The sequence below is a fragment of the Falco rusticolus genome, chromosome 11 (assembly GCF_015220075.1).
Source record: "Falco rusticolus isolate bFalRus1 chromosome 11, bFalRus1.pri, whole genome shotgun sequence".
Taxonomy (NCBI): Eukaryota; Metazoa; Chordata; class Aves; order Falconiformes; family Falconidae; genus Falco; species Falco rusticolus.
Genome location: NC_051197.1, coordinates 21,474,114 through 21,500,933, shown reverse-complemented (window position 1 = coordinate 21,500,933; position 26,820 = coordinate 21,474,114). Strand labels below are relative to the sequence as shown.

The window sequence follows — 26,820 nt, the reverse complement described above, 5'->3', positions numbered from 1 at the left end:
TTGGCCAATGGCCCTGCTGACCAAAAGGTTATTTACTTTCTGTCTAATCAGCCCTACAAAATCAAAATAGCTAGGGGTGAGAGAGAACTGCATTTCTTTCTACCTCTGTTTCAAAAGAAAAGATTAACTTTTGCCTAAGGCTACATTGCAGAACCTTTTGTGTGTGTGTGTGTGTATGTTACAACTGGAAAAAGATAAACTAGACAGTTTGGCTCTCATGTTCTATATTAAATGCAAAAAATTGATAGTTATGAACTACCCAATTTTATGCAAATTTTGTTACTGAAGGAGCTCACAAAAATATGGCAGAGAGCAGTTTCATGTTTTGTGTATCCAAATTAAAGTTAAATTTCAAGGGGCACAATCAAATTTGTTATGATCTATCACAAACTTGCTCTGCTAATGCCAATATTGGGCACCTTCACAAATAACATCAGAACAATGGTTTACGCCCAAAGATATGTGTAGTCATTAAAAATAAGGACCGATAAACTCAGAATGACACAGAAGTCAAGGCAAGGACCAATTAGACTTTGATAATTTGGTGTTTCCAAACAGCTGCATAATTAGTCTTCCAATTTGTCATCAACTTGCAGTTCTAATTCACCGTTTTTTTATAGGTCTCACAGGAAGGATGACATCCAGCGTTTGAATGCAGTGTTAAATCAAGCACAGATGTGTTACAGCACACACTGTAAGTGCGCTGGCACATGCCATGCACTGCAACATACACAATGGAAGGGCAACTTAATGCAGCTCCCTGAGAACAGGTACCCGATGCTTACAATTTGAAGCAATAGAAAACGAGCGCCATCCATCATTTTGCTGGGATTACTGTTTTAAAAATATCTATCAGTAATCAAACAGCTCTCCCATCCTCAAAGGAGCTACCCACAGATGTTTTTCCAAGAATGGTAGGTGTAACAGGACTCTAACGCTTCTCCATTCTTCTCCCTACATATCACTCTCTGTGGAAGCACATCCATGCCACTAGGTTCAGGTAAAACAGAATCCCAGCTAGACAGTAGCTACTTAGTGAATAATGCTCCTTTTCAGCCACTGAGATCAACAAAGGACATGTGATTCGTTACAACCCGCTAATACTTCCTCGCTGCTTCTAGCAAATGGCTAGAAAAAGAAGCATTCACAAGCCACTTAAAGTGTGACAACACCATGAGATGGCATCGCAGTGTAGAGAAACAAGGCTGTCAAGGTGTTCCATCCAGCAAGCAATTTGGATTAGGAAAACAAAAGGGTGGTTTAAACCACCATAGCTCCACCTCCTGCAATCTGATAAAATCTGGGATGCAGCTCTTAGAAGGATGACTCAAAATGTCTCACTCTTGAGCTGTCTTATACTTCATCCTGAATTTTTATTTTCCTTTAAGTTGATGGCATGTGAATGTCTAATGACTAGGATCCCTTTGTATTGCAGAGGCCTGGTACAACAGCAAACACTCAAATACAAAGTTAAAAAGCAACTAGTTATTAGTCCAGTTTAGCCAGCTGTCCCATTTCATTTTAATTTTGTCAAAGACTGTAACATAAAATTAAGATCTATTTATTAGATAAGGAAAATAAAAAAAATATATTTTCAGTTACACAATATACACATATTAACATTTTAAAACAGATTAATATCTCAGGTATAGATGAAAGAGATTGAAATTGAAATTAAAAAATAAATTCAACTAGACTGAGACACAAATGGGGGAATTTTGGTGAAAACTGATAATTCTGGGAGACACAGATAAAGGTTTTATGTCATTCAGATTATTTACCTTTGATTTCGTTTCCTGGCTCAAAGTTATCAAAAGATACAGCAATAATATATGGTGGTGCAGATGACTGTGGTTCGGCTTCATAGTTTGGTAACAGAGAATCACAATCAATTGAGGTGTTTGTCTGTGGAAAACCAAGGATTCTGGGCAAAAATATCCCACAGAACAAAAAAACAAAGCAGGAGTGTCTCGTCATCTGTGGAACAAAAAGACAATATAGTTTATAGCAATTTCTTTTTAATAGTTATCATGTTTGACAAGTATTTGCTTTTCTCCAAGGCAGGAAACAGAATAAGCCTAGAAAGCTGGGCTTTCATCGCATTCATCTGTTTTAAAGAAAATAAATTGAAATAAGATACCTAGATACGCTGACAGAATAGTGCAATAAATGACACAAATATTTCCATTTTAAAATATTGAATTATTAATGGAAGTTTAAATTCTCTGGTTACATGACAGCGATCCATTAACAGCCTTTTCTGCTGCATTATGGCTTTGGACTAGAAAAGGCTTGAAACAAGCTTCCTCATTATTGAGCTGACAGATTTAGCTCAGCTCCTTCATTATACAAGAACTAAGACACAATCCTTAGTCTCTCAAACTGCTTTTTGTAGACATAACCACGGTAACCATGCTCTCTTTTGCCTGCTTGCCTACTCCCACTTCCAAGAGACAGCCAAGAAATCTCTTGTTAAATGCACTAGAGAACTCTGACAAGTTTTTCAAAATACTTGTTTCCTGAAGGACTTAAAAGACTTCCACAAAGTCCTTTGGAACTTCTAAATGTAAAATATACTTAATAAAAATACTAAGCTGTTAGTACATGCTTCCTATGGGTTAAGAATAAATTATACCCAGTACCGAAATTCATAAAAATAACTAACAGGCAGGACTGAAGTCCAGTCTTTAAGGACTGTCAGTGGAAAGTGTATTTTCTTTGAAATTTACTTGTAGTACTGACACCGGCAGCAAACTGTTTACAAGAAAGAACGGAAACATTTCCCAGTAGTAATCTCAGGTGTTTAATACCAGATTTTGTCCCATGTTCGAAGTCTAAGCATTTAACCATGACACCACATAATTTGTGGTCATTATATCTTAAGAATATCTCACTGTTTCAGTTACAAAAATGCTGATACAACTGTTAAATCACAAGAAGTATTTAATAATGCTGTTTTGCATGTTGTTTGCTACAGGATTACCTTATGGGATATGGAGGTATTCACTTGAGATTTTTTAAAGCATTTCAAACACAACGTGGGAGATATGTTCAATTTGTATCATCTACCTGTGCAGCTTAATTTGTGCATGAATGCTTAAGACCATTTGGGTTTGTATATGCTAAGGCAGTAAGTAGCAGAAGCATCTGCAAGCAGGGGAGCGAAACTTCAGAACGCAATTCCAAACACCCATGCACTTAACTCTGAACTTAAACGACTTTTTAAAAAGCCACTGAGTCAACAGATAATAAAGCAGGTCACTGAAGTGTTGAAAGATTTCCTATAGGAAGATGATGAAGCTTTGCACGGTGTCACAACCAGTAAGTGCAGCAACCAGGAAAGCTATATATGCACATTACTATGTCTTTAGAGCAGATGAAGACTATCCCTCCCAAAAGTCTCATGAAAATGTCACTTAAATGGGATCCTGGTAAGCATTATGTTTTGGTATCAGGATGCTGGGTGCGGTTATCCAATCTCTTGTGACAATTTTGACGTGGCCCACCTCTAATTAAATTTTAAGTACAGCATGTAGGTGCTATTATATTAACAGATGTGGTAAACAGTGATTTAATAAGAACTGGTGTATGTGTTGTTGAAATCTTTGTCTGACTCATGGAGAGATGGAAAAAAAATCTGTTTCTAATTACATGTTCTGTTTCAAAGCAGAGTCCTTAGCACTAGTTCAGCTAGGATTGGAAAATTGTCTGGAGCTGCACTCTGCTACAAAAGAAAACCAGTCTGAAACATCCTTTCCTCTTATTCTAGCTAGGAGAGAGCCAGAAACACAACCACAACAAGTTGAAACGTGGTTGAGATGCCTTCTCTTTGCATCAGCTCTCCAATTTAATGCTTCCAGAGATATCCTAAGAGTCTCATCATCCCACTCTTTTAACTTCATTTTAGATGAGGAACAGAGATATTGGCATATTTACAAAATTCCAAGTCCAGACCTGAGACAAAAGCAGAAAATAATTTCCATGGTCCTTGAGCTCCAATACATACTCAACGCAATCAGGTGATCTTGCATCACAAATTTACCTTTTGTCCATGAAAAATGTCAAGAAAGTAAAAATTTATAAAATAGGAGCATAGGCAATTCTGGCAAATAAATATTACTTTCAAGCTTCTAATTGGATATAATTATAAAAAATTAACTGTATCTCAGTTCCTTCATCTGATAGATAATTTCTAATTCTTTCTTTTTATCACAGATGCAATCCCTTTTCCTTGTGAGCCTATGTGACCCTCATTTTTGCAGTACCTGAGCTGCTACGTTAAGAATCATCTTCCACATTTAGTCTAATACAACTTCAGGCCAACAATTAAATCCCTGAGTGCTAGTTAGTTAGCTACTGCATTCAAAGTCTAGTGGACTCAAGAAGAGACACTTTGGCGGTTTGCTTCTCCAGAGCCTTGGGCAAACTTCTGAACAGAGACAAAAGTTGTTTTAAAAGCCTTTAAATATAGAGCATTTACTTAATATGATAAATACCCCTCCGTAATTTGAAAAAAACAGTCCTGGCAGGTCCATCCTGCCAACAGTTTAAGACTCAGTTCTGAATACCCCTTTCTAATCCCATCCTTTATGAGTATTTTCCTCCTTTCTCTTCTCCTCCTAGATGCTCTTGATGAGCCACAGACTTACTCTTTAGCTTTTGAGAATAGATACCACCAGCTAGCGTGCACCCTGTCCACCGCATTCCCAACAACACACCTTATCAACAGAACGCTGATGTGTGGGCATCCTCTGGTCCCTCTATGGTCAGTGTGGAAGAGCTGGAGCCAGGAGCGCGGGTGCCCCAGCCAGATGAGAGAGAGGAGGCGGGAGGCTCAGCCAATCGGCAGCGGGGCGGGGAGCCGGCACAGCCAATCGGCGCCAGCCGTGCCTCTGCCGTGGAAATTAGGCCAGGGCAGGTGGGAGTCCCCTGCCCAGGTGGGGCGATGCCAGCACACGCTCCTCAGGGGTGAGTCATGCCCCCTCTGACCTCTAACTAGGCATCTGGGGTAGGCAAGGCTTCTGAAGGCTGATAGCCTAAACTAGGATGCTAACTACACAAAAGCCTTAGTAATATGCCATGAGCAGTTCTGGTAAAATATTCTCTGCTGGTCTGTGTAAGCTGACCTCAGAGTACTCTGCTGCTAGTTCTTCACTTCTTTCTTACAGTTGGAAAGGACATGGAAAATTCCAATCATCGTAACACCACTGAGCATTTTCTCAGAGCAAAGAGCTGATGAGCGTCTTTTATCTCATGTACCTTGTGAGAAGGATATGAAGTTACTGCATCTGACCTGCATTAAAAAGTAAACATTTTTTTTCCTCTTCAGAAGCATTTTCACAAGGTGTCTGCTGAAGACTGGGAGAAGACCAAAAGCTGGATAACAGGTGGAATAGAATAGAATATTTTCAGTTGGAAGTGATCTACGATCATCTGTCTAGTCCAACTGCCTGACCACTTCAGGGCTGACCAAAAATTAAAGCATGTTATCAAGGGCACTGTCCGAATGTCTCTTAGACACTGACAGGCTTGGGGCACTAAACCCCTCTCTAGGAAATTTGTTCCTATGTTTGACCACCCTCTCGATAAAGAAATGTTTCCTAACGTAACATCTCCTAATGTCAAATCTAAACCTCTGGTGTTGATCTGAACCATCCCCACGTCCCAGTGAGAAGAGATCAGCACCTCCCTTTCCACTTCCCCTCCTCAGGAAGCTGTAGAAGCAATGAGGTTGCCCCTCAGCCTCCTTCTTTCAAAACCAGAGAAACCCAGACTCATTAGCTGCGCCTCATGGGACATTCCTCCCAGCCCTTTCACCTGCTCTGTTGCCCTTCTCTGGTGCGCATTCAAGGACCTTAACAATATGACAGACATCTCTATTTAACCAGGCAATTCCAGAAAATCCACAAACCAAAGACTCTTCACAAGAAACTTCAACTTCTTGATGTCTGTGCATTTTAAATGAACTTAAAATTCAAAATGCTGTATTTTAAGAACATTATCTATTTTAAAGATTTTTAGTATTTAACTAACTGTATTCTCTTTCAGTTAATTACCTTTAATTAACAAGTCCATTTTTTTTATATTCTTCCATTGTGAAAGACATTACTTCCTATCTGCTACTATCCATCAGGGAAGAGATCACAATCTTCCTTCTCTTGCTGTACCACCAAACTTATCATTGATACCAATGTTATAAATAGCAATGAAAATGCACGCTACACACCACAAATGCAACAGCGTGCTGGCAACACGGTCAAAGAAATGACACAGTAAAGGAATGTTAACTGATCACACTAGAAACACAAACAAAGAGATGGCATCTCAGAAATACATATATGCAAGACCTCCTTCACTACCAGCTAGGAGGTACTGAGAGGTAACCATAGGGGTCAGAACTATTACTCCAGGCTACTCTGAGCAGCAATGAGTACTCCATGAATACTTGGTTTGACAGGCAGATATGTAAACGTCAGGCAATGATTTGCTGTCATCTCAGTAATATTATGGTTATGAAGAAACATAGATAAACAATACGCTTATGTTGGTTGTAACACTAATAAAATACTATATTGAATAAGCTGGTGAAGACTCAGACCATTAGTTTACAATGTGAGAGTTGTAAACCTGCTGTCCCAGATCTTACACAACATATTGCTTGCGGTTTATTTCAAAGGAACAGTATTTCCACTGAATCAAGCACAGGACACTGATTCAGTATTAGTTTACCTGTACTCCATAACTTCCAGTTTAAAAAAGTCTTTTTCAGGGCTCCACACTTGCAAGGACACTTTTGAGATCATAAATTAAATACAAACTGAACTATTGGTAAATTCCTGACTCTGGTGAAACCATGATTACAAAGTTTGCTATGTACTGAAACTACTGTGCAAGTGCAGATCAGCCCCACACAGTATGCACATGGACTTCCCTGGTGCTTGGAACACCTTCAGTCTTAGCCATGGTTTGGGGGTTTTTGGGTCTCTGATTGTATGGCAGCCCACAAAGAGAGAGTTAGCTGGCCTTTCTTTAAAATAATCACATCAGTCTTGTGCCACCAAGGGTGAGTCAATTCATTTTAAGAACAAGCCAGGGAACATGGGAGAGAGGCCAGAGCACTGAAAGGAAAGGGATCCCTACTGGGCAGTGGGGGAAGGTTTTAAAGGGTACATGGTGGACACAGGGGACGTCAGCTACTCATCTAAGCAAAAGAGTATCTTCTTGAATAAAGGACTGTAAACCCTGGCAGAGTTTTCTAGAAATATTTTGTTTTCACTAAAAGCTGTTTAAAGCAAATCAGACCAAGCAGCCTGTTTCCTTTTTCTTCACCAACGTTATGACTTTCAGCTGCCTTCATGACCCTCAACAGCCTTCAGCTTGGTCTCTGCAGCTTGTGAACCAAAGATTATTTTTGGTCTTGTGACTTAGATTGTAACTGGAAATGCTAGAAAGCATAACAACGCTTCAGCTAATGTCAACGTACACACACGAATAACAAGGTAAAAGATGTGAGGGTTATTTTTGTCACGGTCTGGTATCCTTACCCTTCCAGGATGCAGTAGTGATATACCGCTGAGTCTTGGTCTTCACAGGGGAATTGACAAACTATTTACTTAGATACCTCAGGTGTGCTGGGAGAATGATATGGTAAAACAGTAACCATTCCAAAATTATTTCAGAGAAAATGTGCTTAAGAAGTGGTCTTACAGATATGAAGAGGTGAGATTATAACCATATAAATCCTTTGTTGAGCACTCCAAACTGACTCTGTGAAACAATAAAAATGAATGGGAAGGCAGAGAACAAACACTATTTTCTAAAATTCTGACAAAGAAAACAATTATTACTGAATATCCTTGCCTGCTCTGAAGTGCCAGCTGCCTTCCCCAGCAATCCTAGTCCTTTTCTTTGTTTCCTCCTTGTTCAAAGAGGGAAGGCCAAAAAAAACTCCTATAAATGTTAAAAATAAAATTTGATTTTCTGACACCAACTTTGACAATTACAAGAAATTTCTGTAATATCCTGCACTTCATCTCCAAATGAAAGTGGTTTGCTGAGTGTACAGTATCAGTGCTAATAAGAGGTTGTTTGTACTGCTGCAATCCTACAGCATACTTTTTGTAACTTGAAAGTGCTATTTTGAAACACATTCTAGCCTAAACTGAGTGTTGAGGATTCTTAATAGGCTCTGTAAATTGTATCATAATGACTTTATGAGGAGATACCAGTTATTTACTTTTCCACCAAACCCAGTATTTCTTCTGCCTTACACTAGTGTCTATATTTATATCCTATTTCCAAGGCCTTGATGTATTGCCCCATTTTTTATTTATAAGGGAACATTATACTTGCTATGTTCAATAATTATATTCTCTTCTTAAAAATACAGCATATAATACAGTAGCATTACTGCTCAGAATAGCTCTAGTTATAACTAAGTATAATGTTGTTGTTCAAAAAAGGATAGTACATTAAAATAGTACATTGTAAGAGCCAACTAAAATTTACATAGTACATTTTGCACTCTTAAGGAAATTAGAACATTAGATGTACTCTTGATAAGTGTGTAACTATTTGATAATTCAGCAAACCAGTAATTTATACATTTTTCCAGAAAAAAGATATATGAAAATTATCCCTTCTGTCATATTAAAAATTTTCAACTCCTTATTGTCTTTAATATCTTGTCTTTGTTCATGTTAGCGCTTTTCTTGTCTGATTTAAACCTTGCCAGCATTAGTTTAAGTCTGGTCCTCTATAAATAACAATAATGGTCCACACCCCGAAAGTCCTAGTTAGATGATGTCACTGGAAGCCTTGCATGAGAATTAATGAACAAAACAAGAAAGGTTTGACTAGACTACAAAAGAATATAAAGGGAGTGATCAAATGAATTACTTCTACTGAACTTTTTTTTGCCACAGTAGAGATGAGGGTGAAAAAGGCTGTGCATAGCTTATCGATGCCACACACTTATGTGCTGCTCAGAAGAAACACCTGACATGAACAGCACATGCGACAGCAATGACATATGAACATTGAGTAATCTTATCTCATGCATTGTGCAAGCTAACAAATAGTATTGTCCCCATGTGCTTTTAAGGTGAGTGCTTGGGTGTGGCTGCAGACATATGCAATACTTCATATAAGCCACGATTCTCTAGTGATTTACCAGACTCTATATTTGGATTTAAGTAAATGTAAACATCTGTTCATGGAACGGATGACAGTACAGAAGAGGGATACCACGACCAAGATATGCAGCCCAACAGAAAATGGGAGCCTTAATACTAACAATCAAAATTCATTGCTTTCACAGTCACAGAGAAGCTAAATGGTCTCTTACACATGCCTGAAAAATTCTCCCTGTATGTAATTTGTACCTATGGATCCAGAAAACTTCAAACACAGTTGAAATGTGTTTGTAAGCCCCTGTGGCCTAGAGGATGAATCTGTATAGTGGAGTTAATGCAATGCATATATATGTATGGCCCACTCATGAGTGAGCAGCTAGGGTTCAGTAATGTAAGTTTAGCTTTAGAGCTTTATCAACCCAACAGTACTGAGTCAAAAATACCATAGCTACATAACACAAAACACTCATTGGTATAAACTCACTTTGCTGATGCACTCTCCTTCGCTCAAAGATTTTCACTGTTTAGCTAATTGAGTTTTGGCTAATTTGAGAGAAACATCGCTGCATGTCCATAAGTGATACTCGTGAAATCTGCACTAGCATGTGATCAGACAATGCACAGATCTGATATTAATAAGCATACAGCTGCAGCTTATAAGAGTTTCTTTCAATCTCCTAGACTAGGAGGGAGATGCTTACACTAGGACATTCCTTTGGACTTCAAAATGAACTTAAACACTTGGGATCCACTTCTTTGAAACTGTAACAAGGAAATCTATTACTTATCTTTAAGTCAATCTATACAGGATGTTCCTAGGTAAGAGAATGTGAATGTAGTTTTGGGGTGTGTGTCTCAGGTTTCATCATTTACAGAAGCCAAAAAGCAGCCATCACTGAAAAAGGCAATTTTTTTTTTGATAGGCAGGGAGGTTGTCTAATTTTGCCTAACAACATGTGCACAACTACTTGAATACAAGAGCATAAAGGAAGCAAAAGGAAGAGGGAAGGTATGATGGGCTCATGTGGTTTCTGATAATACCAGATAGCCAGTTAACATATTTTCCAGGACACGATCAACAAGGTATATGATATTGTACAGGTTTCCAGCAATAAATGATGACACTTCCACTGCATCTTTTCTATTTGTCTCTGAACACACCTTGCAAACAATAATGAAGCAATCCCCACAGCTCCTTGTGAAGCAGGGAAGTATTATTGTTTGTACCTAATTCTGCAGATGAGGAAAGCAAGTCACAGAGGGATTAAGTGACTCGGCCAAGGTCATACAGAAAGTCTGCTGCCACTCATGGTATGTGTCAGTCCTTGTCAGCACTCAGCGACACTCCCTGAAAAGTTCACTCAAGCCCTTTCTCTGTGTAGGCCAGCATCTTTAAGATTTCATAAGTATAATCTTCCACCCTAACCCTGACTGAAAGAAGAAACTTAATCAGCCCAGGTCAGAGTCAGGCTGAGCATGATCCCTAATTAATGGCTTTCCTGCTGTTTCATGTAGGTATCTTTGCTATCTCCAGGATTCTACTATATTTTCACATCTGCCAGGAATTCCTCCTAATGGACTCCTCTGATTTAAAACTACATAGATAGGCAGGATAATATTGCACAAGTAGACCATACAATAAACACATGTAGTAATTATTTTCAACATATTTCTCTCAGAACACACAAAGGACACAGACCTCCAAATTTCTACTTCTGCATTTAAAACCCCCCACCTTCTTTCTACACACAGTATAAATCAGCTCAAAGTTTCATACAATTGTTGTCATACTATGTGTGTATATCTATAACAGACAAATCACAAATAGCATGATACCTCCCTGTATAGACACTGTTATACTACAGATGGAAATCTCTAAGTATATAAACCTTATAGTAAAAAATAGTAAGTATAAGCTTAAAAAATTAAAACAAACATGCTAAAGTATTTCACTTTTACAGTAACTTTCCAATCAAAGTCTCTGACATATTTTTAAGTGTAAGCATTTATGTGATGCATTTCACATATTATTTCATTGCTTGTTTGCATATCAGTACAGTTAGCATACTTAGTTTGAGTGATAAAACTTAAGTGCACATCATGTCCCTTTCTTCTTGCTGGTAAAGCAGAAGCCTGAGCTTTGTCTTAGATCTTCAGTCACTCAAACCTTGTCTTAAGAAATTTCTTCATATCTTCCTCACTTTTATTTTTCCATTCCTGAATTTGAACAAACACTCTGAATCTCTTGTTTCAAAGCTCTATTTGCACTTAACAATGGAGTATTCTTTTTTTTTCTTTTTAACTGTGTAATAGTTTGTTAAACTATACACTGTGAAATTTCAAAAGACCCCGGTAGCACAAATACCCTTTTTGTAATTTAATTTACTTTTAACTTACATTATGTTTACTTCCATTTCATATGCATCTTAGGAGAGTCTTTCCACTGAATGCCAGTTTTTTTGTAGATCAACATGGCAGACAATAAATAGAGCTACCAAGTCTGTGAAGTAAAAAAACAGTCAATGTGAATTTGGGAAGATTGCGGTTAACGTGTAAGAAGAAGTTTGCTGTATTGGATGGGGAAAGAAAGAAACACTGCTCTTTTACCTGCACTAAACTGTAAATTCAGAAACTGGACATAACTCATGCGTCAGCAATTAAATATGGACCTCTTCATATACACCAAAGGAATTAACATGGACATGGGCCACATAAGTGATTTGTGCCTTTTTCACACACTAGGAAAAAGAAAACACCAGCATCATTCCCTGTGACCCACACAGTAAACACTGCATTTGCTCAGTTTAAACAGAAATGCTGAGATTCAGCCATACACAAATCAGAAAGACCAAGAATGAATCAGTACGTTGAAGACTCAAGACCAGATTAACAGCTGTTTCTTCTATGCTGGTCATACAAGATTTATGGTGTTGCATCAAATTGCTGAAATTCCCCCTTCCCCTCCCTCAAATTCAGGTCTAGGATTCTTGCATTCTTTATAACCTGTCTACTTAAAAGCAACCCTATACCAATAGCAGCTCAGTTCCTCCATTATATTAGTAGTAAAGCAGCAAAGCTGCTCTTGGTTTTTTTTCTTTTACTGATTCAGTAATCCACCTTTTCAGTTCACACATTAGCAGTGCTGCTCCAAAACCAGGAGTGCCTTTTGTTTGGGGGTCAGAAAGAGTAATTTTATAAACAAAAGAACAGGCATGAGAGCTGGGGAAGCTGTCATCTATTCTTTGCTCTGTCACAAATTTCCTGTGTGACTGTAGCAATTAATCTCTATGTAACTCATCTAGAAAATGGGATAATGATATTTAACTATTTCATTGGGAGGCTTAATGGTTGTGAAATGTGCTGAGCTCCTTGGATGGAAGGAAGCTGCTGTCAGAGTAAACAGTAATAGCGTGATTATGTTTGGTGGGAAGATTTTAGGAGAGTCACTTTGTAACATCAATATCACAATTCTGCATTACACAGAGAAGCCTGGCTAATCAAGTGAGTCACTTACTGAGAAATTTGTGTTTTACTTCACTTGTGGTATCTGTGTGTACTGTCTGGACCCCAAAGTCAAGATGAATTGTTAACACCCAGCAGGTCTGCAGAAAAAGGTACCTTCTTTAGAGAAGGACACATCCTTTCTCTAGTCTTAGAATCTGACTGCAAGCATCAGCCTACAAAAAAGTTTACAAACACACCTACGGGCTTTGAAATCTGCTACAGACTAGTACATTCCACCATGTGACAGATCAGAGTCATAGACAGTGGCACACATATTAGTTCCTTGTTGATTTTTCCTCTGATATTCTAGAAAACAATGGGTCTTCAATTAATGTGTCTGGCATTCACATACTCTGAGATCGAAACGCAGCTACAGATTCTGAACGTACTTGTGAAAAGAAACCTAATTAATTCAATCAGTGGGAACCACAAATGCTTAGAATCTCTAAAAAAGAACTACATAACCTTTTTAGGAACTTTTCTATGGATGTAGGTAACTAATGTTAGGTACTCATACTTGCCAGTTCTAACTTCCCAAAGCCTCACTTCTCTCTAGTGTCCCATCCTCTCCCTCCTTCTCATCAGTATTTCCTGGTTTTGTTTTTTTTCAGGCTTGTATTCTTTTAATTGAGAAGAGGACATGACATCAAATACTCTTCTATACTGATTTTGATCAGCACGAAGTGAAAAATTGTCATGACTACCTCCTACAACCTCAAACAACTCATACTAACAGAATGACTGGTAACTTATTTTTGGGCAACAACTTGAAACTGTTGTTCCTGCTTCCACCATAGCAATCCTCATTTCATTTGTGATAACGGATTAATACTGGTCACATAAATTCTCTGTGATGTTTTAGTGCTGGTTAAATGTCAATGAACATGTTTTTTTCCTCTTCAAATTAAAAGGTCACCTGAAGTGAATGTATGTTTATGTATACCATTTGTAAATACTTAATACCCCACTACTGATACCTTTAAAAATTCTTGATATCCACAGCCAGTACTTTGACTACAGGAAATAACAAGCCACCTTTTTATTTGAAAAAGGAAATAAGCATTCACTTTTACCAAATGTATATTACTAAACACCAAGGAATTAGGACAGTGTTATGTAATAGAGAAAACAGTATATAAGAGGCAGAGAAAGCTCTTCTAGTATCACTGGCTACAGAACACATCCTCAAAGGCAAGGCATGGCTTTCACGGGATTACTAGGAATGTTATTACAATCAGCAGAAATAAAGTCTTTCAATGGTAGCAGACTAGAAACTGTAGCATTGTTCCTATCTAATCCATTCAATTCACAATGCTTTAGAAATTTAAATTAATTTTCTCTAGGAAATGTTATCAGTCCACAGGAGATTCATATTTCAAAAAAAAAAATGAAATCTTGGAGTAAACATTAAGTTCACATGTTTTTGTGTCAAGCACACAGCAACTAGCTAGCTAACCAGTTTTTAAGATTCCATTACACCATTCTGGAGCCTTTCCACAGCAACTCAGGTGAATAAGGATCCTCTCACACCCAAGTCACATTTCATGGTTTCATACGTTTAAAGATCAGGAGATTCCACAACATCATACTAGTGCCTACTGAACTGCTATATTGTTGGAAAGTGAGCAATTCTAAGTGGAGGCAAAACATGTCATTTGAATAGATTTGTAGGTAGCTGCACCTTTGAGTTCCATCACCAAATGACTTGATTCACATCAACCCAAGTAAAACAAAAGACCAGTTATGATATGTAAGTGGCCAAAACTCATATAGTGGAAAAATTTACCATTTACTATAGCAATTTTCAAAAACTCAATCACAAATTAGTGTTGAAATAGGACAACTATTTCATGGGTATTTAATGGGTGACACAGGACAACTGCGGTTGCTGCTGCTTGACGGTATCTGAATAACGCAAATTCTGTATAGTAGCAGTACATTAAGTAGATGACAAGTTATGAATTATTATGTTAAGTTACAAATTAGATGTAGGAATACCTGAATGGACTGCTCCTGTTCTCTTACCGTTCTGTTTTCTGCCTGTTTCTGTACTCTGGTAAGCCTTTGCAACAAGAGTAATTTTAATATATATGTCTTCTAAAGTGCTCAATACAGGCTCTTGCAGGACAAACCACACCAGATATACTACAGCAGACAGCACTTAACCTCTGAAAACTCTTGGATTAACTTTACTCCAAACTTTAAATCAAGCAGGATTCACCTGATTTGCAGAACGCTGAAAAATACATGTACTGTGACAAGGCCTACCCAACACCTAAAAGTGATCATCCACTAAAGCTGGGGCTTTTCTAGTATATGTTTATACTCTAGAATCTGTGCTTTTAAAATTAAATTGGGACATGTAAGTTCCAAATATTTGCTTTCAGCAAAAGGAATGCAGTAACTACACTATATAAGCTGACATCACTGACAGGTCTGTACAAATCTACACTTGCTTGTAACACCACCGAGATTTACAGCTGAGAATGAGCCCTACTTTTAACTCTGAAGGCAGTGTCTGCCAGCAGGACCTAACACTCAGTGGAGAAAAATGTGAGCTTGGCATGACTAAGGTAGGCATTAGAAGATGTACAGCTGGAAGTGGATAAACTGGAATGGGCAAGGTCGAGAGTATTAAAATTTGGCCTATTTCCTCTACAGAAATGCTCACTGAAGGATTGTACAGGGACAAGGTACCATACAGTTGGTATGTAAAAACCAGTAAAAATAAACCACTCCTCAAAAAAAGTCTTAGGAAGAAGAATGTGTATGACATGTTCATGTAATTTAGGAATTTAAAAAATTTAGGAAAATGTGAAGAGGTATTTAAAACACTAAAGTAAGAGCTACAGATTACTTATTTCCCCATGAATCTTGCTATATGGGTAGAAAAAAAGGATATAACGTTGTGTATCATGCCCAGCCCATTCTCAAACTCCCCTGTCAATTCTCTTTCCATCTAATTTGAACTGTGTGAAATTATAAAGGACATACCACACCACTCGGCTACAGAAACTGCTGTGCCAAGCCTGCAGAGCTTTTAAATCGCACAGTCTCTTGTACCTTGCTAAGAAGGTAGTAGCATATAATGGATGAAATGAGAAAAGTAAAAGGGGAGAGAAGAGGAGCCAGCAAAGCATGTCCTCCACTGGACTGAGTCCCCAAAGAAAGAATTGTAAATAGCACGGAATTTCCAGTTTAACATTTTCAAAGCTTCAAGTCTGAGTGACTCTAAAGTAGCTCTAAAGACTGAGAAGAATACTAACCACTACCTTCAAACGCAGCTGTTTCCCACTCAGCTTTTGGTAAGAGCAATGAGCGGTCTTTGAAAGTCATAAGCTTTCTATTTTCCCCCCATATAAACCCTCCATACAGACAGTTACAAGAGCAAGTCATAGAAAACCAACAAAATGATCAATAGCCTAGCTATCCTCTGAATGAAATCTGCTCCTTTTTCCAGTATCAATATTAAATGTTTAATGGGTAACTACAGGAAGTTTATAATTTCAGAGCATAAAAATTAACTTTCATTATAATTCATATTCGTAACATATAGTGTTAATAAGTTTAGAGTAGAAAAATTAACTTCCTTTATAATTCATGTAGAGTAAACCTCAAATTGTAATGTTTATGTGGTTACCTGCAAGGTACCTAAAATTTTATACATTTATAATTTATACTTTGAAAGTATTTAAGTGTCTTTTAATTGTAGAGAGCCACTTTGTTAGAAGGGTGCAACCCAAAGCTTCAAGGGCTGACACCGACCTTTATGGTGATGACTTGAAGCCCTGGGGAACTGGGATGTCCCTTAATTTATTATGATACTGGCTGAGACACACCACAACATTTTCTGACCTCTTGGTTAATGGTAACCTTGATTCTCATTCTCTCACTACAGAAACACAAGCTAGTTCAGATATGCACGTTCCTCAGTATGCTGTAGCAGCTTCACGCAAATTAAGTGGAAAGTAGAAAAAAAAAATTAAAAGAAAATCTGGGAAAATTCATTTGGAGGCACCCAACTGATAAGGTTTTGCCAAAAATAGTAATTTAAAAAATATCAATTTTTATTTGAGCAACACAGAACTGTCAGTTCTTGTGACTCAGTAATGAATTTCTTTAGGGCCAGAAGAAAAGTGATTACATAAGAATATCAGCTTCCTTTTTTTGCTCTAGTTCTGATAAAAAAAAATAAATATGTAAACATCATCTGTATTTTAAATACGGAGAAAAGTTATTTTTATTTTTCAAACCTCATAGTTTTGTATGGTTGGATTTGTAATCCTGGATCTAATCTTAGTGGTTTTGCTTTTCTAGCTAAAGGGAGACTCTCCTGCTGTAGAACTCCCTCACACCAAAAATGAGACTGGACGAAAATGCAGTCATTCCCTTGGTTTGGCTTAGGATGTTAGCCATGATACAGCTATTGATCTGCCGTGCTGCTTGTGGAAATTACAAATTGGACTTCTTGTACATGGTTGAGAGAGACCTTTCACACCATTAAATAATGATTTCTTAGAATTGCTAATACATTTAAGATATGCTAATAATAGTAAATTAGAGTGGTACTTTCCACTTACCACTAAAACAGGAAGCGTATGTTTGAATGCTTTCAAGACACAAACTTCTAAGTAAGTTCTTATTTTAATCAAAGACTTTTTGACCCTCTTCTTGTATATCAGGAATCTTGTGAAATAAAGCTTTTTAAACATTTGGGTAATACAAGACCCAGATACACAGGCTGCAGTATTGCTAAGCTAGACATTTTTTACTACAGTGAAAAGTCTGGAACAGGGTGCAACTGTGAGTTGATTTTTGCAGCATGGGAGCAGGTTTAGTCCTCACAGTTCTAAAGAAATACTTGTCCAGTATGACCCTGATTTGCTATCTAAGCAAACACAAATGGTGGATAACAACTGAGATAGTCTTCAAAATCAGAAAAAGACAAAAAGATGGGAGACGGATGAAAACCACACCTATGTAAGTCTCAGTCTCCAATATTTAACAACCACAGCAACCCAGAAAGTAGAATGGAAAGTGTAGCATTAGTGGCACTCCAATTCCAACTAGCCACAGTTATTTAGAGAGAATATAGAAAGAGGAGGGAGGGATTTATGAGAGAGCTGAGGGAGTGCTCTGTGTTTCACCATATCCTGTTTTGAACAGTTTCATCAGGGTTACCCTACAATTAATTTCAGGAACAGATCTTGCAGCACCCTAAGGATATCTGCTCTTCCTTGGCTCCGTACTCCAGAAGCTCACACTGAACTGATGATACTTCCAGACCACAAACTTCTCCCAAGTTCATCACTGGTCAATAAAGCAAAGCATTTGCTGCATTCCAAAGTTCTAGATGATAGCAGTAGTCTTGAATTGAACTGCTGGGGAGTCGGTAACACACCTTAGAAACCTGAGCTACTTCCTACTTAATGACATATGACGTATTCATATTATTTTGGAGCTTAGAGTGAGAAAAAAATAAATTTATTAAGAAATTGTTTGCTTGACACATAGAAAGTCATTGGATCCTACCAAACTGAAGTGCTAATGAAGAATGAAAATTAAAAACATATGAGGTCTAATGTAATTTTCATTAACAAGACTAAAGCTCAAACTATCTGTAAAGCATGTTCAGCATATCAGAAAGTCTAGGAGCGAATTCATAAGTACAGAATCTACAGCTATTTCTTAAAATATTTTTTCTTAACAAAACTATTTGTACAAAATAATAAAAGGTTGAATTGAACGTGAGAGAAAATTAATCATTAACTGAGCTGAAGTTTTAAGCAGCTGTTTTTTTCCGGTACTGGATAAAACCAGGTTCCTAAAAATGAAGCTTGGGAACTAGTAACAGCAATGTCACTGATAGTACCAGCAATGGTAATTATCCTCTCCACTTGCAAGCATATCAAATGATACCTAGTGTTACGAAAATAGGAGGGTGTCTGCTTCAATCTATCTGCTAATCTAGATGAAGGACCCTTCTTTGCTCAGAAATAATGGGACAGGAGAGGTGTGGATACACTTATATATGCAAAGACAACTGTTTGCTTATATGGCCTACGAAACAAGAAGTTAGGTGTGACAGGCTTGAGCAACGACTATTATCATTTCTGCAGATAGCTTGCTACACTGAAATCGGTCCTGTGAAAATTATTTCCAAGAGCTTGATTGGGTGGCGTTGCATCATAACTCCATTTTCAATTTTATGCCCAGACCATTTTTGCAGTTTCAGAAGTAGAATTCATCCCAAAGCACTTGGCAGTTCTATGAGGACAGTAAATGTACTCTAAGAAAATGATGAGAAAGAACACAGATGACACAGTTAAGAGGCAGGTGGCACTGATCAGTGGCATTGCACATGGTATTATTGTGTACTAATAAATCATGAGAAGTCTGATGCATACCAATATCTGAACATGGTTAGACCCGAACTGAAAGTAACAGTAATTGTTTCATCTTCATTTATTCATCATTTTTGAAGCAGCAGAAGAAAAAACTTGCTGAGTGGTTCAACTAATTAATGTATATAGATGAAGATTTCTCAATGACTTGGAATGAGAGCTACTTTCACAGTTTAGGCACAAGTACATCTTAATGTAGCTGAGAATTATTATTGCTGACAGTCAATAATTACCTTATATCCTCAGCTTGTGAGCTACTGCTACACTACCCAATGGAACATTTTTATGCAAGAAATCGTATACTAACACTATGACAGATTTTTAAAACTCATGTATAAAATGGTCAGTTAGGAAATACAACTTTAGTCTGTATTTTCACCAAGCTTTCATAACCCAAACATAGCTCAAACTATAATTAATTTCTTTCTTTAAGTAATTACTGTTGGATTACTTCTAGAATTTCTGATGCTCAGAACTATGTATAAGATTACAGGATCTGACTTAACAATTTTAAAAAATGACATCTAAATGATCACCTGTATGACAGTGCATATCTTGTCATATAAATGCAGCAATTGGAACCACAGAATAAAGAATAACAGAGGAAAATGTTTTGGTTATGGCCTTCTTTCTCAGAGAAGCATTCCATTCTTACCACAATAACAATGACTTTTTAGAAAAAAAAAAAATAGAAACAAAATAATAATTACAACAGAGTAAGCCAAGAAGGACAGCATCCAGAAAAATTCTGCTCATACATTAGAGATTTTGGGAACAATGCTGTGATTGTTACCTGGTTACTTCTGATAAATCAGTTATACTAGCTTCAGTTGATTACAAATAAACGATCACCAGTAGAATCTTTAGCCTTCTAAATCAAGGTGATTCATAAAGGTGTACCCACTCCTAAAAGCATCAGTAGCTTAATTTGGGCTTAATTAAATAACAATTTAGTAAAGAGCTATTGATAATTGCGGCAGAAAGAATGTGAACATGATTACGAAAAAACCCACTCCTTTTCTCTCTTGTCCTGAGAAGTCCCAAAGAAGTTGAAGAATTTACCTGAAAACTGACAAAATCTCCTTTTCGATCTAGTCTGCCTGCCTTAGATGTGATAAAGGAGATATGTTTCATAGGTTCAACTGTAGATTAGAAAGTCCAAATACCAAAGACTGAGGAAAAACATTTGGTTTTCTGTCCACAAACCCAAAAAATGTGTCGCTGTCAAGTAATACTTCTGACATATCAGGAAGGAATCAGAATTCTAAGTGTAAGTTAAATAATTTTTTGATTATAATCTATTTTCACATTTTGTGTAGATGTAAATGACTTCTCAAATATTTTAGTCTGGAAGTTGCTTCATTCATTGATTGAAAATAGCTTGACTTTGGTGACTTAGACACAGAGTGAAAGGTTTCTCTCATGTTTCTTTGCAGAAGGCTATTGATGATCTGCAGTGAGTGGGTAATGTGGAAATGCTGCATGTATCTACTGGGCTAAATTCCTACTACACTGGCTAATTTAAAGTGGTTTTAATTTTACCAGATAATGAATTAACATTTTCAAGCACTTAGACTCTTGAATTTTGTATTAATAAAAATAGACCAGTTAAATAAATAAAAAAATATGTTTGCAATCGGAAGTAATAAGCTTACTCATACTCAACACTTAAGAACACCTTGGAGCTTCTAGATATTGCCTTAATACATATATATTCATATCCCGATAGAAACTTGGCAGGCAGAAGAGAAGCCCACAAAAAAACTGTTTAACTATGTCCTTTCTCTGTAGAATCAGATGATTGTTAAAAATTATTTTTAATTTTTATTTATTTTTTAAATTAAATTATAATTAAATTAATTTAAAATTAAAAATTAAATAACATTTAAAGTAAATTAAATTTAAAAATAATTGAAAAAATTAATATTCAAAGGTCTCCTCCAGATGTGCCAGGTCTGCAATGTGTGTCTTGGCACCCAGGACTTGTCAGTCTATCAGAGTCTAGAGTTCCAAAGATGTTCCCTGACTGTTTCTCAAGCCCTTCCTTTCACTCTGCATAGCAGTGAGATGCCACCGCAGGATGTGTTCTCATGATGCTAAGTCACCAGGGCTGCACTGAGTTTTCACTTTCAAAGACAGAAGCAGGTGAGGCCCCACTCCCTCAGTAGCTAACACTATAGGGAATACTCAGGTTACAATTTCTGTTCAGTACTCTTCAAAATGTTTTCATTAGGAACTTGGAATCTACTACAAGGAAAAAGCCAACTTACTTTCTATAGTTTGCTCCCCAGAACTGGAACAATGTCCTCCATTTTGTTTCAAAACACTAAGCATGCCTGGAATCATATCTGAAATAGAAGTGCAGTATATTTAGCATTGCTACATTTTCAGGCACATCTATGCTCACCAATCTGCAAGTGTTTGAGGTACAGTCTGTTAACGCCTACCAACATCACCCTCACAGTGCCCACCAACTCATGCTCAAAACAAAAGCACATGGCTTCTGTTTGGCATTCCTATTGTATGGCAATGGATAGGAGTGCAGTAACGGACAAAATTTGTAACAGATAAAGCCTCAGAACAGCTAATATATCATACATGCTTTAGCAGCACAAGTAGCTAGAGTCTGATTTGCAAAGACTGCTCATTACAGATAGCGTAATACCAGACAAAGGACCTAGAGGCTGAAGAAAAAACATTTTTACTGAGGCCTCTTAACTTTTCTTTTTGAATTTTTTTTTCTTCGCTCATAATCACTTTTCTGCAACATCACTGACTCCTCCATGAGACAAAACATGGTCTTCCTGTGTGAGTGGTGGCTTATACCAGCTTTCTGGTTTGCAAAGTCTGTTTATAAATCTTTATGCCCTTCTGGAAAAACTTTCAGTCCTGAGGCTCAATTAACAAACCAGGCCTTGGAATATCAAAAATTTTCCACCCTATAGACCAAGCCAGAGATGATATAATTTTTACTAGACTATGGAATCTTTGTTTTCTCAAGTACTCGACTGTCAGGTACTTTGGCCTCCCATGTAGTATTCAAGGTATGGCAAAATGAGTGACATATCAACAATGACATGTGATTTCCTAACGAAGTAATAACGTTAGAATACACACAACTCCTAGTATTTTGAGGAGGAGAAACTGTTTTGGTGGACAGCAGGAATGGAATATACAAAGAAGCCCAATTCCTATCACTGTTCCTTTATCACGTAACCCTGGGCATAAGCGGCACACAATGATCTGAGGCTAGAGGAAAATGCAGAAATGAACCGAAGACAGCGCAGAAACAAAGAGCTCCAATGAGGTGAGGGACAGACATGTAAACAGAGCCTGTTTACAGGGGAGCATGACTCATATGGTACCTTTCTGTGAAATGGAAGTAAAGAATCCCTGGTGTGCATGCAAACCGTTCAGTTTACTAGTGAAGTGCACATGCTCTATATCTCAGATAAATATAGTTGCCCTCAAGATAACCCACTTTTCTGAAATAAATAAATAAGCTTCACACTAGTAGTATTCCCTTCCATATACTCATCATGAAAATGCTTTGAGCTCAGAGTTTACTTAATTACAAATACCTAGCTAGTTAACTAAGGCAAAGATCACGTGTTTTTGAAGTGGTCACTCCAGTCCTTCCATCTAATGGTCCCCTTGTCTCTTGCTATTACTCATGATGTTAAGCCTAAATGCAAGATTGTCACCTTTTGGAGGCAGAGATCAAGTATTATGTCTTTGAAGCACAATGAATCCTAATTAGTATAATCAATAATAATTATAGTTACGTAATGGAAAATAGGAAGGTGAGGAAAAGGAAATGGCTGAGATGATAATAATTACTTTGTATTAGGACTGATAGGGAAAACTAGTGTGAGAAGCTTGCCACCCAAGGAAACAGATACCTATTTACTTGCGTTTCTCTTAAGACTTGAAATAGCTAAGGTGAAGTGTACTAAGTGTCACACTGTATGTGGTTTGTAACTTTAACAAGCTCTGGAAGTGAAGCTATACTTTTACTTGAGGTGCCTGTATCTCTGAGGGTTTTGCTGTGGCAACCTTTTTGGAATGCAGCAATTCACCTCCTACAAGGCAAATTGGAAGTGTTACATTCCTCTGCTAGTAATTCACTCCTCCATTTAGCCAGAGGACAGGGAGGAGAAGGAGGTGACTCTAAAGGTGGGAATGGTCAGAACCACAGAGTATTCTACTGGAAGGGCAAAGAAGCACTAGGTGTTAACCTCACTCTGTAAGATTTAAAAGCCCTCCACGTGGAAGGTGACAGCCTGTATACCAATGAGATACCAGCCAATTTGGACAAATATGGAAACTGAGTTCTGTGACATTTCTGACCTAATACTTTACGCTCCTACTGACCGCTGAACTCTGGCATTCCCAGAAACACTGCTCAGTGCTATCTTGCTAACACAAGATTGGTTGATTTTTTGTTGTTTTCTGACAGGCTCACAGTTAAGCGCTACACACCCAAATGATAATGTCATGCTACACCTATTTTTTGCTTTCCAGTTCAAGAAGTTATGCTACGTCTGTGTAACGGTATCAGTGCATATATATATATGTGTGTGTGTGTGTAAATAAATAAATAAATAAATAAATAAATAAATAAATAAATAAATAAATAAATATCAGCACGTATCAGTGTAACACTACCATTTCAGGACTCAGGCTTCACAAGTAAAATAATGTTTTAACTCCCAAATAGTTGTGGCTAAAAGGCAGTGTTTCAGAATGGATATGTACTTTAAAGGTAGAGAATGTAGTGCTGCACAGACATAAGCTGTTTAAGTTATTTTAAGAACCACTGTGTTATTCTGAACAAGATGGGAGAATTTCAGGCATACTAGTATTCTTCCTAGTCCAGTTAAAACCAAACAAACTCTCCTCCCTACCCCAAATCTCAGTCTTTTGGTTGCAGTTCAACGACTTTATGCAGTTTCGAAGATGAACCACAAGCGCTCTTAGTTCTCTACCTAATTTGAGAAATATATTTTCACCACATTAAAAAAATCTGATGTAAAATCCATGCTTTCTCAGTTGTGTTTATTACTGTTGGCCCATATCCAGTTCTTAACTAATGAAGTAGTACCCATGTTAAAAAGCATGTTCTGTATTAGCTTTCCATATTGCACAAATTCCTGCTCTTGCTACAACCTGTAGACTTATATTAATGCTAAACACAGCACTTTGAAAACTCAAACATATCAGATTCAGTTGTAAGTGTAAGAGAACGCAGTGTTCTGCACCTTTTATTAATGAAGACAAATGCTAATAAAATGGTGATGAATACTCTTAGCAGTAAGTAGTGTAAATCAGGCTTTTCAGCGTATTCCTGGATCGCCCTCTGAGTGCAGGTCATAGACCACTTCTGGTCTTCAGTGGGATTTTTTTGTTATGATGGTTCCACAGAGAACCTGTTGGCCATCAAGGCTGTTGTTGGTACAGGGCCTCTCACAGCTGTGCTAGACCTGTAGTGGCTGGGTGTACAGAAAGCCAAGGCAATAAGTTAGCTAATGTGTGGATGTCTGGCAAATGTAACTTTTAAGTCCTCTTAATTCTTCCAGTATGTTTTAGTATTTTTGCTCTGCACTAAGAATCTACTGCTCAGCCTTCTTTGGGCCATCAAATCACTAAGATTAGATAGAGTTCCTGCTCATGAGGACTGGCAAATTAATTTCCTTGAGTTCTTCCAATCTGATGTGCCATCTATTAAATGGCATCCTTACAGAATGCATTATTTTTTGCAATACATGTGAATGCAATTATATTACATAACCATCCTTATGGAGAAGCATTAATGCAATATAATCCATTAATGTAAAAATTTTCAAGCTTAGTATGACATTATCTAGGGCAGGGGTCCTCAAACTACGGCCCACGGGCTGGATACGGCCCCCCAGGGTCCTCAATCCTGCCCCCAGTATTTACAGAACCCCCCGCCCGCCCCACCCCCCCCACCCCTGCCGGGGGTTGGTGGGGGAACCAAGCAGCCGCAGATGACTGCCTGCCACTTCATTCACGCGCCGGCCCCCTGGTTAAAAAGTTTGAGAACCCCTGGTCTAGGGTATGAAAGACAGACTATTTGTTAGCATCTTATCACCCTTTCACAAATAGCATCCTTGTAGCAACTGTAATTATAAAAAAATAGTAATATCCTTAATACATCTTTTAAGTAGGTTTGGCAAGTGAAATTATTTTGGAGAGTCAGCTCAAGGACAGTTGTCTAGCGACCACCTGGTGGTGATTCACAAAGCACTGACTGACAATTTTTGGAGTAACTCAAGAAAATACATTATGCTATCTGTTATAGCTGCATACTCACACTACTGTTTGTACTAACGATGCATAAGTATGCTTTTGCATGTCTGTTTAAAATGGTTAAATGACAGCTACATCCACAGTGTAAGTTAACTAGGTCACTGTGTATAGTTTTCATCACTGATTGAAACAAAGTAATACTACAAGGAATAAAGAGAGAACAGAAGTGGAAAACAGCATAGGAAAAGGGAAAAAAGGAAAATACAAACACATCTCAAGTCAGAAAAAGTAGCTGAGGAAGAATATACATCTCATTACTAGGTAGTCCACAGAATTTCACTGTGGAGCCAGGTACTTTCAGTTTCACATCTAAGTTCACAGAAAGAAAAGACCTAGGATTGATTGATAGGATTACATATCAAGCACATATAAAGGGTGAATCCAAGGTTTTAGCAGTCCTCATGACATACGTGTGCTACCATCAGGACTAAGTAGCTCCTGATGAGTGCAGTGCTGAGACAAATGTTAGTGTTACCAGTATACTGTGAGAGTGATCTGAGCAGGCGCAATTAATGCTGTATGGATGGGAAACTAATTCTTGACTTTCTGGTTTTAAATGTCTGTGTTCTGCTGAACTTGACAATTTGTAAGAATATTACCCACTGCCAGTCGCCCCGCATCCATATATTAACAAGAGGAGGGTTTTTTCTGTTAGTAGTACCACCAGCCATGGAAGCTATTTAGAGATCACATTCAAACAGCAGCAGCGAAATCCATGGTTCTTTGCTTAGAAGATACCTGTTTCAGCCAAGCAGTTCAGCTAGCAGCATTCTTGTTTTCAGCAGAAAATGATTACTAATTAACTGAGAAATACAGTGAAAATGACAGAGCAGGAAAGCAAAATCAAAAAACTTTCCAAAAAGAAGCGTATTAACCACCTAGAACTAATGGTCATCCACTTCTGCATGTCCTGAAGCTATCAAAAGTTGTCAAGGTACAGCAGTGACAGTTTTCAAAGAAAGGAAGTTTAGGCCACAGAGACACCTACATAATATGCAAATGTATCTTCAGTGAATTAAGAGCAATCCATAAACTCTTAGCATTGGAAACAGACTAATGTGAGTGGTGCGTACTAATTACTGTCACACCTGTTTAGCATTCCAAAGCATACTCATGTCTGAGTGTCATGCCAAAATTTTAATGTAATACAATACTTAATAAAGCATTAATACTAAAAATATGTTGAAGATGTTATAGTATCCTTGACTTCTACTGCTTTCCCCATGTTTGAAAACATATATACATCAAACATATATACATGTTGAAAGAGCATATTTATTAGCAGTACGTTGAGTATATAATTATAGCAAATTAAATAGAGAACGCTAAGAATTGAATTTATGAGACAAAAGTTACTATTATAGTAATTACTATTATGAGTTACTTTTGTATGTGACATCAAAAGACTTTAAGGTGTCAAGTTCAAGCACATAAAACCTTAGAGT

At 37.5% G+C, this 26,820-nt stretch overlaps 1 protein-coding gene across 1 annotated transcript in view; it reads right to left on the bottom strand.

The window, feature by feature from the left end:
- The window catches only part of LOC119155593 (hornerin-like), a 54,627-nt gene extending 51,802 nt beyond the window's left edge, over positions 1–2,825 (bottom strand). The window contains exons 1-2 of the mRNA XM_037404422.1: positions 2,811–2,825; positions 1,782–1,977 (exon numbers count right to left, since the gene is read on the bottom strand). Of these exons, the coding sequence (XP_037260319.1) occupies positions 1,782–1,977; positions 2,811–2,825 (211 nt within the window). The remainder of the gene's footprint in view (positions 1–1,781; positions 1,978–2,810) is intronic.
- Between the last annotated feature and the right edge of the window lie 23,995 nt (positions 2,826–26,820).